Source organism: Clinocottus analis, unplaced genomic scaffold (genome assembly GCF_023055335.1).
Source record: "Clinocottus analis isolate CAN_PGR_092001 unplaced genomic scaffold, fCliAna1.0.p SCAF_1, whole genome shotgun sequence".
NCBI lineage: Eukaryota > Metazoa > Chordata > Actinopteri > Perciformes > Cottidae > Clinocottus > Clinocottus analis.
In genome coordinates this window covers 5,440,175-5,457,225 of record NW_027175820.1, presented here as the reverse complement: position 1 = coordinate 5,457,225, position 17,051 = coordinate 5,440,175, and the positions used below count along the sequence as shown (strand labels likewise).

The window sequence follows — 17,051 nt, the reverse complement described above, 5'->3', positions numbered from 1 at the left end:
AACGAGTATCAACTGTGCAAATCCATAAAAACAGCCTGAAAAAGAAGAAACTCTTTAAACGACGAGATGAGAGTCTGTGGAGCGGAGCCGGACAGCTGGCCGATGCTTCGCTGTGATTGGCCGGTCTGCGTGCAAGTTTAAAGACTCTGGTATTTCACAACTTTTCTTTAAATATATGTAATCTGACAGATAGATTTAGTTCAAAGTCTACCTTAGGAGCAAATATAATGGTTCAAACGAAATTTTTCTTCCAAGTTTTCACATGAAGTGAAATGCAATGAGCTGTAAACGGTCCAATGCCATTGCAGCACCACTCACTGTGCTGTTGATGCTGGCCAGCAGCTTGCCGTTGAACTCCACCATTGAGTAGACGGCTCCCTTCACCTCCTTCTCAGCCACGGTCTGCAGCTTACCTGCACAGGGAGACAACGAGCGTCAGTCACAGAGGAGCTCAGGTTAAAGTGTTGCACTGTCAATGTCAACTTCAACTACAAGATCTTAGTCAAGCAGAGTGAACTGTGAGAGAGAAATGGGAAGGAAGTGGGTTTAAAAAAGAAAAAAGGAGGGGATGACAGTGGAATGGAAAGTAAAAAAGGAGGATAAATGAAAGGCAGTGCACCTTGAGAGGGACACGGTATGAAAGGAAATGAGGGGGAGTCAGTGGCGGCGGGGAGATAAGAAGTGATAAGAAGATGATTAAGCGAGGTGGGAAACAAGAGCTCGGGAGGACAAAGTGTCCGTGAGCCAAGAAAAAAACGGCACCGAGGGGTGAGGAGGAGAAAATGAAACCTGTTGAAGGATGAAGAGAGCTAAACGGGCCGGGGGTGAGGAGAACGATACGGTCGGCAAACACAAGACGTGTTTGGCCTCTTCTGGAGCTACTGACCGTCGGTGTAGTGGAAGACAATGATGCGTCCCTGCTTAGGCTCCGCCTCCTCTGGGTACACCATGGCGGTGCCGACGATAAAATACACCGACGGGTCTTTTCCCAGACGGCACGACACCATGCTGAGGGCGTACTCGCTGGGGAGGAACTGGTGGGCGTGGAGAACTGATGGGAAGTACATAAAAACACAATAAATACAATTATTTTTTGGAGTACAGCTTAAATGTCCGTTCCAAACAACTGAACTGCTAACATCGAGGTATGTTTTCAACTTTTATGTTGTTTTTTTCTTACTGCATTCTGCAAGCTTTTTTTAATTAAAAAAATAATAATAATAATAATTTTTAATCGATAGTTCACAGTTAACTGAGATTCATCCAGGAAGCATAGCTACGGTGGTGTTTTCTACAACTGTATTCTGAGTCATTCATTCATTCATCAAGAGTTAGGAAGGTGAATGAATATGTTGTAATGTTGTATTGCGCCTGTCAGTGAAGCACACATCGTTTCATCACTGGTTTTGCCCGTTTTTTGTTGTTTTAAGCTGAAATACTGTGAATAAATTGATGTGGCGCCTGGGGAAAGGTACAGAAACGGATCACCCGCTCCTTGACATCCAGAAGTGCGGATAATTACACGCCCGTTAGACAGAATTTGACACAGTCGATGCCGATGATACAGCAGACAAATCTTATTAAAACAAAAGAATTCCAGATGGATAAATAAATTATTGCCTATGTACATGAACCCTGTACTCCCCCACAAACAACAGAGTGCCAGTGCGGCTCTACGTGACATCAATAAACTCAATGTTCATCCATGAAGCGAGCCCCGGACCCTTCACTGCTGCAGGAGAACGTCTCCACACCTGATTAATGAGGAATCCCACACGGCATGAAGGAAGGCGCTCCTCCGATCACAAACAGATAAACCAAAGTGAGCTGTGGACACAACGTTGCTGCACAGGGCCCTTATTTACATATCATTAACATATAATCTACACTAATGTATGCCGGTTTGGTCGCTGTTAAAACAGGGTCGGCTTGCTGCAGCGGAATCTGCATTGCAAAACAGAAGGGAGCGGAAGAAGCCGCCACAATCAGAGAGGGCTTCAACGCAGAGAAAAGCTCCGCATGAAGCCCAATGTATTGAATCATTAAGGTATGCCTGCTTGTGTGAGCTACATGTTGATTATGACAAAAATGAGCTCCGCCTACTGTTTTTATGCCGTTTTCATGCCAAATGACTTATTTCAAAAGAGCTTTATGAACACATCTCTGGTAAACATAATATTTAAAGTGGTGATTTTGTGCGATTCTTTGTCAATGTATGTTGTTGATCGAATTAACTCATCAATAAGTCACCAAAAACGCAATTATAATCATTAAAATAAATTCTTAGGTCGAGGTCAGCCCCCGCTGAATTTCAAACATTAAACATTTCTAAGTACTAAGTATGAATGAATAACTAATATTAAAATAGAACATGAGATATCATAAAGGATGATGACGTTGAAAAAGATAATTACAAGCTTGATTGTGAAAAAAGCTTTAAAAGAAATCTGATTTGAGCATTTGAAAGCCTGCGGGATGACGTTTTGGGAACCGGGCTGCGGAAAGAGTTTTCCTGCACCGACCTGCTCGTTCTCCTCGGCGAGTTCAATCTTTTACCGGCTGAGGCTCCGTGTGAGAAGCGGCGCGACGAGATCAAATAAAAAAACGTGCGCTCCGCCTACTCACCTTCAAAGGTGTGCTGGTCCACGACCAGCAGACTGTGAACCTCCACCTCTTCGCCGAAGGAGGTCTCGTGAGGTGAAGTGCTGCTAGGGAAGAGCTTGCTGGAGCTCACGCTGCTGGAGAGCGCCTGGAAGGAGAAAGATTCAGGAGTCAAGACGGGAGGGGGACGAGGGAGAAACATCATAAAAAAGGTTATAAAGCGATTGAAATCCTCCATTTCTGTGTCGAGCTCAAACGGGACAGACGGCGCCATCTGTAGCACCAGATGTGCTGCATTTTAAAACCAGGTAAACATCTTTCACGCGTCAGGGGCTTTGTTTCCACAGAGCTCAGATAAAAGTGTCCGCTCGCCCGTCCCCTCTGGGGAAGCTGAAGAGCCAAATGGACGCCACGCTGTCGCCGTCAATCTGGCTGAAAGGACTCTTTGAAAACTCTGCAGGTATAAATCTCTCTTAATTGTTGGTCCTCTTGTTCCTTTTCGCCAGCTGAAACACTATTGTCAGTATTCATCGATAAAAAATTCAACAAAAGACGATTACGTTTTATGTCATTTGAACTTGTTTTGAACTCTGGCAATAGAAACATTTCTTAAAGTAAACTAAAAACTAGATCTCTGTCGACGGCAACGACCACCGCTGTGCGATGAATACAACCCACAAGTAGGACACCAACACTACCTTACTCTACAATGGGCAATTATTTTTTCCAGGGGGCCACATGAAGTACAGAACATATTGTGGAGGTTTGGGCAAATAGCCTGAACTCATATATGTACTGTCTGCGACGAAGTTTGACAGGACTTCCCAGCATGCAGTTCTGTGGTATAATTTTATAAATGTGAAGCCTTGACTGAAGTTTCTATCCCTGACAGCTAAGTTGCTCCACTCAGTGGGTCTTGGGCTGTTGCTGTGAAAATGAAATGTTACTGTTTGCTGTGAGTTATGGCAATGCGTCGCTGGTTTGACGGCATGTCCGCCAGGCCCGCCCATAGTGCCAGGCCAAATATTAATAATATATTTTTTTTTAAAATTAAAAAAATTGAATAATTAAAATACTCGGCGACCAGATTAAAAACGCCCAACGGGCTGCATACGGTCCTACACTAAAGTCAGCTTTCGCTAAATTCCCTCCTCCCCCTAATAAATTGTACTAAGGCGTCTCAAAACACTTCATTCAAATTCAATAACAAATTGAGATGTCTGTGGCAAACAGGCGAGACGCCGTTGGAGAAAATGTTTCATGCGAGCTTTCCAAATGCAAAATTAAACTCATTCGTCTGGTGTGCGGAGTGCGATCAGCATTTAGCCGAACACATGGCACACAACAACACAAGGGAGCCAACTCGGTGGACGAGAGGCCCACGGCAGTGCGTCTGCTGGTCGTTGCGTTAGCAGATCACACTATCAAAAGCACTTCAAAACAAGGAGCAAACCGTTCCCCTCCATCCCCGCCGTGTTCCTGGGAGCAGAGTAGTCACTGGGGGTCGGCCATGCACTTAGCTAGCTGCGTGAGCAGGCAGTCAGTGGCAGAACAAAACAAGCAATGAACGGTGTTTTTGGAGAACATGTGAAGCATTGGAACCACGAGAGGTCCTGGAGCATGCAGCCACAACCGGCCAAAATATTATACTGCTGCAGCAGAATTGGAGATTGGTCGTGGACGGACAGAGAGGTACACGCTAACGCGCGTACCCCCCCTCCCCCTCCTCCACACACACACACACACACACACACACACACACACACACACACACACACACACACACACACACACACTCACGCACAATTGTATGATCCTCCTGGCTTAGACAATAATTACACTTAACAAATAATATTTTACGGGGGAGGTTGAATATCCAGTCAGAACACAACCGCATTAAGATTTAAATCCTGGTTTAGAAAGCAATCCAGCTCCAGTAGACCCGCTGAGCGACTAACAGGACAAGACATTTGTTGTCCCGACAAGCTCCCAGTCCCACGCTATAAATAATGTTCTCAGCCAGCCTGCCCGGTCGGATGAGAGAGCAAAACAAACAAGCCCGTGGGTGTTTATTAGCCGAATATAACATAGAGCTACAGCACCTGAGTGCTCGCGCTGGGGCGCACGGCAGATGTGGAGCCGCTCACATCCTGGATCTCCACCCTGCTGGAAAGAACCCCGAAACATTGGGAAACCTCCTGGTAACAGATCCGCCTGGTGGGGGCAAAGAAAGAAAAGATGTGAAAACAGCAAACAAGGAGAAGCTAAACAAAAGAAGGTGGCCTGGGAGATTGCTCTCCATTTTTGGGAAAACACCACAGTGACTGTTGTAAACCCTACGGGTTCACCCTTTTAATAAATGATTGTACAACCTTGACTCGTGGTTGTCGCTTAAACATTGTTGAGCACAAAAACAAGTAACCCAAAAAGAAAAATAATAATAATTCTTGCAGATGTGCAACAGAAACCCGTGAGGAACACGTAGCCGGAGCAAACATGGAGAACACACACGGCGTGTTTGTAAAGGCTTGAACTCAACGTGTGAGGGCGGGCCTGACCTGGGGGATTCGTAGAGGGGAACGGTGCGGATGTGCAGCTTCTGAATCTCGTCAATGGTGCCGATGGTCAGCGTGCTGTTGTTGGCCAAAGCCAGACTGTAAGAACAGAAAAATTTGAGACATAGCTGCATTAGCACAGGGGAAACACAGGGAAATACACTCACATCCTGCAAGTCAAAACAAAGTTAGACTGTTTGCATTTCTGGAGCCAAAAGAGAAGCGAGGCAACAGCTTCTGCTCGAGGATCAAAACACAAAAGAAATTTGAGCCGACATGTTTATGGATGTGAACTCCTCGAAGCACCGAGGGAGATTAAAAACACAAAAATGCTGGGGTTTTTTTGAGCGGATTGGCACAAAAGTATGGATGCCCATTTACAAAAGTAGAAGAAAAAAATGTAGCTGTGATAATAAAACTACCTCGATGGTAAGTCATAGGTAGTAATGAAATTAGAAATTATATGCTGAAAGGCTTAAAAGTCAACACTTTAATTGCGCATGCGCTTCAGTGGCAAAACAAAAAAAAAAGAAAGAAAATATTATTTTTCAACAGCGAAATTTTAACTGTATTTCTTTCCTTTACTGGCGTAAATGAGCTTCTATACAAAGCACACATGGAAGAGGTAAGACCTGTCAGGGTAGCCCTCAGAATTGAGGGGGCACATGTAGTTGACCTCCTTGAGGTTGACGTTGGAGAAGACCAGCTTGTGGTTGGAGGAGTAGATGACGGTGGGCCGGTCGGAGCAGGCGAAGACGTTGGAGGTGGAAAGGGATCTGAAGGTCCTCAGCACAGTGGGCTGCGTGCCCAGGGTGACCTTCTTGCGCTCGCTCAGGGTGCCTGGAGGGGAGGGAAGGAGAGAGGAAAGGAAAAGGAGGAGTTAGAGTCCAGTCTGAAAGGTGGAGTTGCTGAATATCTTCTGTCGGTACCGTTTTGTGCTCAGGGAGCGCGTGAAAGCATCCGCCCTCCATATATTTCCCAACTCATTCATTCTGATTTTCTTTCCTTTAAATTTGTGCACCACTAACAGTCTTAATATGATGCATCATGTTCATTGGCTTTCACATTTAATGCCCTTGGAATGAATTTGTCCCTTGGTCGCTGTAACCAGTCGGGCTGTAACAGAAAAAAGCAAGCAAATATGACTTCATCACAGATCATTGAGGATCCATATGGGCAAATACAGATTGTTTATGTTTTGTTATAGCAGCCAGTCTATGAGGCTAGCTTTAGTTATGTTCTCTCTTTCCTTTGTTAAAGTCTTCTATGACGGTTATTTCCTTTAAAACGCACAATTCAAAACGATGAGGAGCCGAAGTAACAATATTTTATTGATTGAAAACATCGTCGTTAGCAGCAGATTTAATGATGTAATATTACCTGCTAAGAGCTTTGTTTTAACAAGTTAAACAGCTCATAATTCCCTCTAGTTTTTATGTTACATTGCTGTGAAAACATCTCCTTCAAACAACAAACCAAAACTTAATTTTAAAACACATTTTGATAGGTTATCATTTAGCTTCATCCAACATTATTTTTCACAGAACAGAACCTGAACACATCATAATGTAACTAAATGGCGCCGGTGTTACTAACCGACATCCCGTCTCTTCCCATGTTAATTATATTATTAAGTCAGAACAAGATGCAAAATAACCCGGTTACATTTATATCGTTGTGTACATGATAATAACTTCCATGTTTCTCATCACGGTTTGGACCAGACAGCTGAAATGATTATTCAGTCAACATGACATCCTTAAAGGTTAAATAACCCACCGAGGCATCTGCTTTAAAGGTCAAAAGAGAAACCGTAAAGTCGGCTTTAGTTCGGCGAACAGACAACTATTCAATAGGGCAGTAATTAAAGGGCTCGTCACAGGGAGACCTACGCAACCTGTAAAAGACAGCTGTATATTGTCTTTAATTTGCTTTCTCTCATTACTTGAAATTACATCACTCGGGTGCCTTGACCAGGTGATGTAATTCTGGTTACCTCACCCGGTCTTGGAGACTTAACATACTTAACAGAAAAGACCTCATCACAAACTGAGTGGTGAGGAGCTGGAAGGCTTTAAGCAAGCAGGGAGCTTCTAACAGAAGAACTATTGAGCTACAAAAGTAGGCTAAAGGGTCATTTATACTCGGGTTTTATGGAGACACAAGCACGCAAACCCGCAAGGACCCCTTTGTGTAGTCCCAGCAGCCATTTTGCATGCGTCGCCCAAAATTTAGGACTATCCGACAAAGCTACGCGAGCTGTTCGCAGCGCGTAAGACTGTGATTGGTCTGCTAACCACATCCTTTCTGAGTCTCGCATTTCCGGTTTCATAGCATAATACCGCTGTTTTTAAAAGCCATAGTAGAAAAATTAACAATGGATCCCGTTGAAGAACGTTTGGCTGAAGAGGTCCGCAAATATGAGCATTTATAAAAACCCGTCTTTGAAAGAGTATAAAGACATGCAGATGGCGGTGAATTCCTGGCGGTGAATTCTTGGAGGAATTCCTGGAGATATCGGTGAACGTCGGCGTGCAGGTGGACTCTAAACGGTTGTTGCGCCACCTACTGTTCTGACAAGAGCAAGAGTATATTTCGCTCTTTAAGCTTGACCCGTTCTCGAGACTTAAAGTCATGGTCTATCTCCGCTGCTTCCACTTCCAGCAGCAACACAGAACGCTGCCAGGTGGCTCCAAACACGACTCCAAACGATGACAATAATGCTCCCTAACAGCGTGATGTAAATAATAAATTGTATGTAAAGAGGTTTGTTAGAGGCTGAAAAGTAACACAATTAGGCCCAATACAGAGACAAACCACACCCATCAGAGAGGATGACAATTGGCGCCAAAAGATGCAACAAAAGCAGTGAAACGCCAACTGTTGCAAGCTAATAATATCAGATTTTAGCAGCCCCTCCCCCCCCCACCCTCCTGTGTCTAAAGCGCAGTTGGATAAACATAAACATAATACTGGATGGCTTTCTGAGTAATCCACATTTAACTCTGACAAGTCAAAATGGACAAGTCTAATGGCATAACTTTAAGGATGCCACCTTTTTAAACCAGCTTCCTGTTGATGCCTCGCGTCTTATTGCCTTCTATCCTGTTTGGCAGCTTATAAAAAGCTTAGTACTGGGTGTCTTTATTCTGCCAGTGGTGCACCACCACCACGGCTTTAACACGTTTTTTAGTTGTAGGAGGCACCATCACACAATCACAAAGTCAATGGAGACAATAGACCTTTAGTTAGTCTCGCTCCCCGAACGAGCGGTTAAACGTTGTGTCACAGTGATACTTGTTAGCCGAAAAGAGCGGAAGGAGATCTACATTATTAAAAGTACTTTGTAAAACAACTGTGGAGCTAACATTAGCAGAGCGCGTCGTACGAAGGTATTGCTGAACGTCTACACATTCTGCTTTTGCTTTTCAATGATTGTAACATTGATTAAAGACCAAGCGGCTTTACAGGGACAGTGTTGTTCCTTAATTTTACTGTTTTTAGGTGATATGCCAAATTATACATTTTTTTCACCGTCTTTAGCAGTAAAAACACTTAAAAACTCATTATTCAGTGAGTGCAGTTAGTGACAGTGTGGGCTTCATGTTAACTGACAGGAGTAGAAGCGGTTTTCAGATGGCTACCTGGAGACGTCTAAGGGGAAAAAGACGCTGCGCCGGTGGTGTGAAAGACTTACCAGTCTGCAGGTCCAGACCGAAATAGAAGAGTGCTCCGTCTCCTAGCGCACACAGCAGGTAGTAGCTGCCTTCAAAGGTGGTCATTAGGATGGAGCGAGGGATGATCTCTGAGGACACACACACACACACACACACACACACACACACACACACACACACACACATCCAAATGGGTCATTTTTCCTGCACTCTGCAGAAACCAAAGTGAACACCAAAGAGATAAATTTCCACAAAAATGTGGCTGTCAGAAAAAAAAAATCAATAAGGGTGGTCAGGCCAGACGGGCTGGTAACTTTATTTTAGGAGCGAAAGACCGAGACGAAACATTTGAGTGCTGCAGGGTAAATATGAAGTCTTCCTCTTTTTTTTTCCGCTTACCAAACATCAGTTTCTGTGGCCGCGGGCCAATTACATCGAAACGGCATTGGATCAAATGTTCGTTGGCCGCCTCTCCACAAAGCAGAAATGTTAAAAAATAAATAAAAAATGAAGAAGTCTGCAAAATGTGGCAACTTGAGAGGTTGCATGTTACCATGGTAATACCGAGCCAATATAGGGCATTTCATACTACATACAGAACATTGTCTACATAAATGGAAACATGTGCACACTTAAAAAAGAGCAATTCAGCGTTTAATATGAACGTTTCCCTGTTAAAAACTTATAAAAACGTAAGTCCGCAGTCAGTCGGTCCTCGTTAGGGGAGGCAGCATGCAGCTTTGGATGCAACAGCTGTCAATCAAACTGCAAAATAAAGTGTGACACGGTGGGAAAGAGTGTGGAAATATTCTTCATGGGTGAAGCACTCTAATTGGGAAGTAAGTAGGAGTCCTGCCTGAGCCGCTGGAGCGCATCATCTCCAGAGACCGGTAGCTTTTTGATAAGTTTAACCTAAAAAAAAAATTAAAAGTTGTCTCTTGCATATTTAAACATTAAAGTTTAAATAATTTCCACGCGTCTAAATGCTGCACTAAAAGCATTTTGGGTCGGTCGCATAGTTGATGCGCAAGCACAAAAAAAAAAAAAATGAAGTACTTAATGGGAGAAACTACTTCAAACAAATATGGAGGTACAATCCATTTTAGCTTCTTCTGCACAGTTATGAACCCATTCCTCAGGCTTATTTTTGGGATATATTCATGGAATAGTTCCGCCATTCCCTGTAAACCTCACAACTTAACAAGTTGCAACTCATTTCAGTCACACAAAAACACAGTAAACGGTCTCAACTATTCCCTGTCGTCACGCAGAAGGTTGTGTGCAGGACTATAGCAGGACATTACGGGTCCCAAACAACAAACAGGAGGTGTTAATTGGTGAGCTATACAGGCGGCGATATGCAGAATTTGATGTCTTTGCGCTAAGCTAACTGGCTGCAGTTTCTATTCTTGAACCCTTTTTTTCATGATTTTAAAAAAGGTAACTCATTGAAATTTATTATAAAAAAGAAAGAGTAAAATACATTATTGTAAGTGATACTAAAACCATATTTATAGAGAAAAAGAACATTGTTTTTGGCCTTTTTGCTGTTGGGTTACTTTATCTCTGGTATTGCCACACAGGCCCCTGTTGTCTGAGATCAAAATGATTCACACATAGAGCTGTGACACCGTGTGCTCTCAAACACAATACAGTTTGTCAAGTTTCAGAGTTTAAACTGGAAATAAACCACAAAAAAAACCTCTCCTGGTCTCCATTCAGGCTGTCTCTCGATAAGAGATAACAGGGCACTTCTAGATATTTTTCATTCTGTGTGAAATGATCGGCTGAGTTTTCTTGCCAGGTTCTTTACCTTTTGTGAATCTGTGAAGGCCATTAAGACGTTGTATGTGCTGTACAAAAATAAGCTTCTGACTAGACACGATCTCTGTACCAGTCCCTCCATCTCCTCTCACCTCCGCCCAGCATTTCCTTGTGCAGCGCTGTGAAGCAGGGCAGTTTGAGCACCCGGGCAGAGATGTCGGTCCAGAGGCCCACGGCGCAGAGCGGTGATTCGCCGCCACCGTCCCCCAGAGGCGTGATGTCCAGACAGGCCACCTCGTGCTCCATCTCCATGGTGCTGAGAGCAGGAGGAGAGAGGACGTGAGACTATTGTTAAAAAAAGACGATGGAGCAAAATGACAAAAATGTGCGATGATGCGTTTCACACAACATGAGGAGCAGTTGTAGCTGGACTTTAGTACATTTACAGCCAATCAGACATTTTGCTCTTCTTTATGTAAACTCTGTTGTGTGCAGAAAAATTAAGTCTTGGGAAGAAATAGGCAGACCGTCTATTAGTTTACGGTTTTCAAAATGATGACGTAACAAACAGAAGAAAAAGTCACATTTTGCTGCACTTGTCATCTTGTTTTTTTTACAACCAGTGACGTGAATATATCCAGACTGGAAAGTGTCGTAGGTATACGCCGTATACATCTGGTAGTGTCCTGTCAATCACCTTGTAGCCCCGCCCTAAAGCATACTCTGCATTATTGTAGAGAATGCAGCACATGAAGCATAGACTTCTATACAAACAGACGAGTCGACCCCTGGTGGTCAGGAGAGAGAATGCAGCTTGAACACATGAAGCATAGACTTCTATACAACCAGAGGAGTTGCCTCCTGGTGGTCAGTAGAGAGAATGCAGGTTTATTATATTTTAGATCCATCTTCTATTTAAGTGCTACGGATTTATCAACACAGCCCAGTTCAGTTAGGCAACTGATATTTCAGAGCCGTGGGCGAGGTCACAGACAAACTTCCAATAAAAGATCAATGAGAGGCAGACGAGACGAACACACTCCGAGCTTTGCTGTCATGGGATGGAGGCGGCTGGGTAACAAGGGGGATGCATTTTGTTAACTTTGATAACGAGAGCGATAACATCCACCCTCCTCTCTCTTACTGCTCATGAAGCCATCCAATAATATCTCTGCTTCAAGGAGACCATTGTGAGCAATGCTGCAGATTATTTTTAATATGATGAAAAGAAATGACGACAATGAAAAGAAATTAACTCTTTGTTGTAATGGAAACAGGTTACTAATCAATAATGCAAAAAAAAAAAATAGATAGATAGATAGATAGATAGATAGATAGATAGATAGATAGATAGATAGATAGATAGATAGATAGATAGAAATGTATGTGGAAGTACTGACACAACTACTTAGGACTAATTGCATTAAAAAGGTGGAACTAAGTCACATAAAAACCTTCAATTCAGTATAACCATCTTGTGTTTCCAGATTTTCTTGCGACTCGCAGGCAACCAACAATATTTCACAGCTCTGGTGAGACTTTTCACTATGTTCATTGTTTTCCGTCAGTTACGAACACTCTCAAGACTGCAAACAAACACTTTGAGCTTCAAGCGAGCCGGTGGCCATTTTTACAAGCTGTGTTTTTTCCCTTTTTTTTTTTGAAAGCTACTGTAAAAAAAAAAAAAAAAAGTGCAGAGCAATTTTATTGTAACTGTGGCACAAAGGCAGCCACGAGGGTAAAACCCCCGCAGCATGGCGGAAGAAATATTATAAAATATATGATTTTACTGCACCATTCACTTCTATAATAGGATGCAAATCCCTCGCCTAAAACCTTTCCACAGATCGGGGAGAGAAGAAATAAAAATTAAAAAAGGTGAGATATAATAAATAATAGTGTGTGAGTCAGAGACCAAGTTGGTCTATTGAGAATATAGTAAATTAATGTTTGATTTAAACATTCAAGTCAAACAACAGCTCTGTTGAGAGAGAGATGGATATATGGATGGATGTGTGTGTGTGTGTGTGTGTGTGTGTGTGTGTGTGTGTGTGTGTGTGTGTGTGTGTGTGTGCGCGCGCGCGCGTGCGCGTGTGTATAAAAGATTATTTGTGCATCTCTTGTAGTTAGCCTAATTTGTTCACAAAGGTGAGTCAGGGTACAATATCGGAAAATTTAAGTTAGATGATAGATATATGTATATTTTATTGATCCTCGGGGAAATGTGTTTGTGGCAGCTGCAAATAAAGTTACATAGTGAACATAAAAATATTAAGTATGGGAAATAATCACTACAGCAACTCTGACTACTTGTTTGTCTTCAATGTCTGTTTTTATATATTCTTTATCTTGTTTATTGCATATAATATGTAGATATGTACGACAAAAGCAATGTGTATCAGGAGTTAAATTCCATGTATGTGTACACACACGGCCAATAAAGCCTATTCTGACACAAGATAGCAGAGCAGAACATATTAATTTAAGAAAATTAAATAATAAATAAATGAAAGTATATACAGCTTGGTTAGGTGGCTAACTGACAAGCTAAAGAGCATCTTCATTACAGTCGGGAAATAACTGAAGGGATTTTTTTACCACCTTTTTTATTATTATCACTCGTAGGCTTTTCTGAACTTGCAAGCTGACCCAGTTTGCAGACGTCTTCACATCAAACCCCCGGGCAGACATTGCGGGGTTGATGTGAATAGTTTGACATTTTGGGGGGGAAAAAGCTTATTCACTGTCCTGCAGAGAGTTGGATAAGACGAGTGATAGAAATCACTCTCATGTCTGTGTGTACACAGAAAACTGGCTGCTGGTCTCAATCTTCTTATATAGCTCTCACCGAGGAAGTTTAAAAAGGGACAGCTCATCCCCAAAATGAAATTAAAAAAAAAAAACATATGTTTCCTCTCACCTGTAGTGCTATTTTATCAATCTCGACCATTTTGTGTAGAAGATATTGACCCTTCTCTCACTTTGCAGAGGGAGGCACGCATCTAATGTATTATTTCTTTCTTTAGGAAATATAGGAACTACTTTCTTCCTGTAGGAAATATAGAAACTTAATTCTTCCTGTGGGAAAAAATGATAAACAGCACTGCAGGTAGGAGAAAAGTAAACTATTATTTTTACCTCTGATTTATTGAAATATTACACCCAGAGATTAAGACATCCTGACATAAAGATCTACATGTACGATGTAGTGTGGAAAGCCACAAACAAGAAGCTCTGGGACAACGGGCGCCTGCGTCCTACCTGATCTGTTTGAGCTCCCCGGCCAGGATCTGCAGGTAGTAGAGGGCTCGTCCAACGGCGAGCACCACCTGAGTGTGGTTGCAGGCGGCCACGCTGATGTTCCTGCCCTGTGGCTCCTTCCACTCGCTTACCAGCGCCTTGCTCTCCTGGAGCACCAGGCGCACAGAGCCCGACGTGATCTGCAGGGGCACACAGTTTTCACGTTAAAATCATTGAATTTATCCGGCGCAGTATTTCTGGGCCGTGACGTGGAAGAATAGATAGATACTGTATTAATCCCAAAAGGGGAAATTTGTTCAAATTGACTTAAAGGGTGACTAGGTAGCTGGAAAGAGGAGCCGTTTTCAAAGCACACCTGTTGTTTATATGTGGCCGCTGTGTTGCTGTAGCCGGACTACTGTCTCATCATATATATTACATCTCGCTATCTCTTCCAATTTTGAATGCATCAGATTTGCATTTTTAGAAAGATTTTTTACAGGATGGTCCATCTTCTCAGTTTTTTTTTTACAATGTAATTACAGAACATGCACTATTTTCATGACTTAAGATGAATTATGATTGACTGCAAACATTATTTTTGATGGCGAAAAAAATGATTTTTCTATCTTTCTATTTTGTCGTGTGTACCAGGTTCTTTGTTCCTGGGATACAAGTTTAAGAACTCAGGACTCCTTTAGAAATCCCAATTGAGCAAATACAGATGCCAATATGAAGGCTACAGTAGCAAACTTTTTTAAACTTGCCATAAAAAAAATGGGAGAAAACGGCAACAGCGGAAGCAGCAGATCAGTAATGTGAGGAAAATGTTCGCCACATTAAAATGTATTCAGTAAAGGTGTTTCGAAATCAACTCTTTTTCGATTACGGCAACAAAAAAAAACACCTTAAGCGAGCATACAAATTTGCTACAAATTCATCCATGCTTCAAAAACGGGCATAGAAATATGTGAAAGGAAACACAGCTAATGACATTTCTCTCAGTATTTAATGGAAAACACTGCAGGTTAATTACAGCACTAATGTAAATAATGTGGTTCAATAAGAACAAATGATAAATGTCCGGGAAAACATCCAAATAAGATGTTTGTGTGCTCGAGACCCATTATTAAGGCTGTATTTGTATTATATTTGCTCGTTCCCAAAAGGCTTGCGAGTACCTGGTAAAAAGAAAAGAAAAAGAAAAGGCCCTCGGGTTAAAGAGAAACACAATGCAATATTAAAATATGAATAATGTGACTGGGAGAGACAAGCAGCGTTGAAGAAGCAATAATAAACAACAGACCACAGCCGGTACAAACAAGTCAAACTATAAATGGAGGTGATGCTCTGGTAGAAAAATCATAATATGAATGTGTCATGAGACGGAAAAACAAAGCATTTATTCCAGGCAGGATCCTGGAGGCCTCGGAGGCACCGCCGGAGATCCTCTTGTTCATCTGAAAAAAGAAACGGCGAAATGTCCAGGGAACGAGGAGAGTTCACTGTCAAAGGAGACCAAGAGTCACCAAAGCTGTGCAGTTGTGCCGACGTGCTCGGAAGTAGAATGCTGGCACAGTCTGGTAGTTTTTTATTTTTATGTTGCCCTGCGTGTTAGGAAGTTTTGCAATGCCACGGTAAAAGCAAAAACAAAAAAATCACTGGATCAACAACACTGTTGTTCATCTTCTGTGGACCAAGAGCTGTTGAACCTAACAGTACCATTCTTTATACTTAAAGGAATACTTAACCCATGACATGACCCTTTTTGTATCTATTTCTGAATCAGAAGAACTGAGTAAATCATCAATGAACAGCAGTAAACACAGTAAAACGATATTAAATCAACCGTTTAAAAAATTCTCACACAACTCGTGCTGCGTTATCTCGTTTATCCAGTTGTGTGCTCACCGCTTCCCAAAACACATACATTTCCCCTTCAGAATCGTACCCCATTTACTCCACTTTCCCCGAAAGGATTTACTCGGTTTTCAGATTCAGAGGCGATGCAAAAAAAAAAAAAAAAAGGTTTATCTGCGAGGCGACGCGCAGAGAGAAAATGAAGAGCAAAGGCAGTATTTTAAAGTTTTCCTTTAAAAAAAGGCCTTTGGTTTTTGGGGGAGGTAATCAGAGCAGGAGACTGAGGAGCAACATAACCTGAGCTAAAATAAGAGGCAAAGAACTGCAGATAATTGTGTCATTGTGTGAAACGTGTGAAATATTTATTATAAGCTGGAGTCAAAGTGAAACTGTCAACTTTTAACATTTTAAGTCGCCGTCAGAAAGCACAAGTCGTGTAATCACCATCAAATACGGCCAAATGTGAAATTGTATTCTGGGGAAAATATACCAACTCTGAGAGGCAAAATATCCAAGCCTTAAAAACACCAGCAGTGTTGTCATAACAACCAAGACTTGAGGATTGGCTGAGGTCTCAGCAGGTTTCAGTCTTATTTAAAAGAATGCAAATAAAATGTATCATAAAAAACTGGCAAATTAAAACTTGAATTTAAATTTAGTGCAGTATTTATCACGACCAAGTGTAAAATACATGAAGTCCTTTTGCGCTCTTCTTAACTCCCTTTCCGCTCATGTATGATTCAGACCTGGCAAAGTACATCGTATTAAATGGAGACGGGGCTCACAGTTGAATAAGTTATTTCTATAATTAATTCAGAATTGGTGAAATTAGATGATATTTCTGCTTTAAACTGGGGGGGGGCTAGGAGTACCGAGAGTCAGCTGATTCTAGACATCAAATGAGCGCCGATGTTAAACCAACCAGAGCATGTTCAGGCAACGATGGCACATGTAGCACGAATGTGTGTGTGTGTCTGTGTGTTTACAAACTTGAATGAGTTGCTGATGCGCCACGTTGCCGCAGTAAAACGTCTGCTGGTTGTCCACAAAGCCGGGAAGTTCGGTCTCCTCTACTTCCTCGCCACTCAGCATCAACACTCTAGAGGACACACACACGCACACGATGAGATGAAGGCATCCGGGGATCGACTCCACACTTATCTGGTGCGAGCACTCACCGCGTTTGACCCACGAAAGACAGCACCAGCATGTCGTCCGTCTCCTTGCCGGCCTCGGAGCGGAGTGGCCACAAACCTTCAAGGGATTTCAGGGCGGGAGGGAGGAAGGGAGGAAAGAGGAGAGGAAAAAGTTACTTTATGCACCGTTTAGGTGGTAAAAGAAGAAAGAAAGCGAC

The 17,051-nt window shown here is 42.4% G+C and overlaps 1 protein-coding gene across 1 annotated transcript in view; it reads right to left on the bottom strand.

The window, feature by feature from the left end:
* Positions 1 to 17,051, bottom strand: part of ddb1 (damage-specific DNA binding protein 1) — a 48,364-nt gene that overhangs the window by 13,252 nt on the left and 18,061 nt on the right. The window contains exons 11-21 of the mRNA XM_068577519.1: positions 16,876 to 16,951; positions 16,688 to 16,796; positions 13,859 to 14,037; positions 10,750 to 10,913; positions 8,854 to 8,961; positions 5,789 to 5,996; positions 5,160 to 5,255; positions 4,704 to 4,815; positions 2,626 to 2,749; positions 887 to 1,051; positions 319 to 413 (exon numbers count right to left, since the gene is read on the bottom strand). Of these exons, the coding sequence (XP_068433620.1) occupies positions 319 to 413; positions 887 to 1,051; positions 2,626 to 2,749; positions 4,704 to 4,815; positions 5,160 to 5,255; positions 5,789 to 5,996; positions 8,854 to 8,961; positions 10,750 to 10,913; positions 13,859 to 14,037; positions 16,688 to 16,796; positions 16,876 to 16,951 (1,436 nt within the window). The remainder of the gene's footprint in view (positions 1 to 318; positions 414 to 886; positions 1,052 to 2,625; positions 2,750 to 4,703; positions 4,816 to 5,159; positions 5,256 to 5,788; positions 5,997 to 8,853; positions 8,962 to 10,749; positions 10,914 to 13,858; positions 14,038 to 16,687; positions 16,797 to 16,875; positions 16,952 to 17,051) is intronic.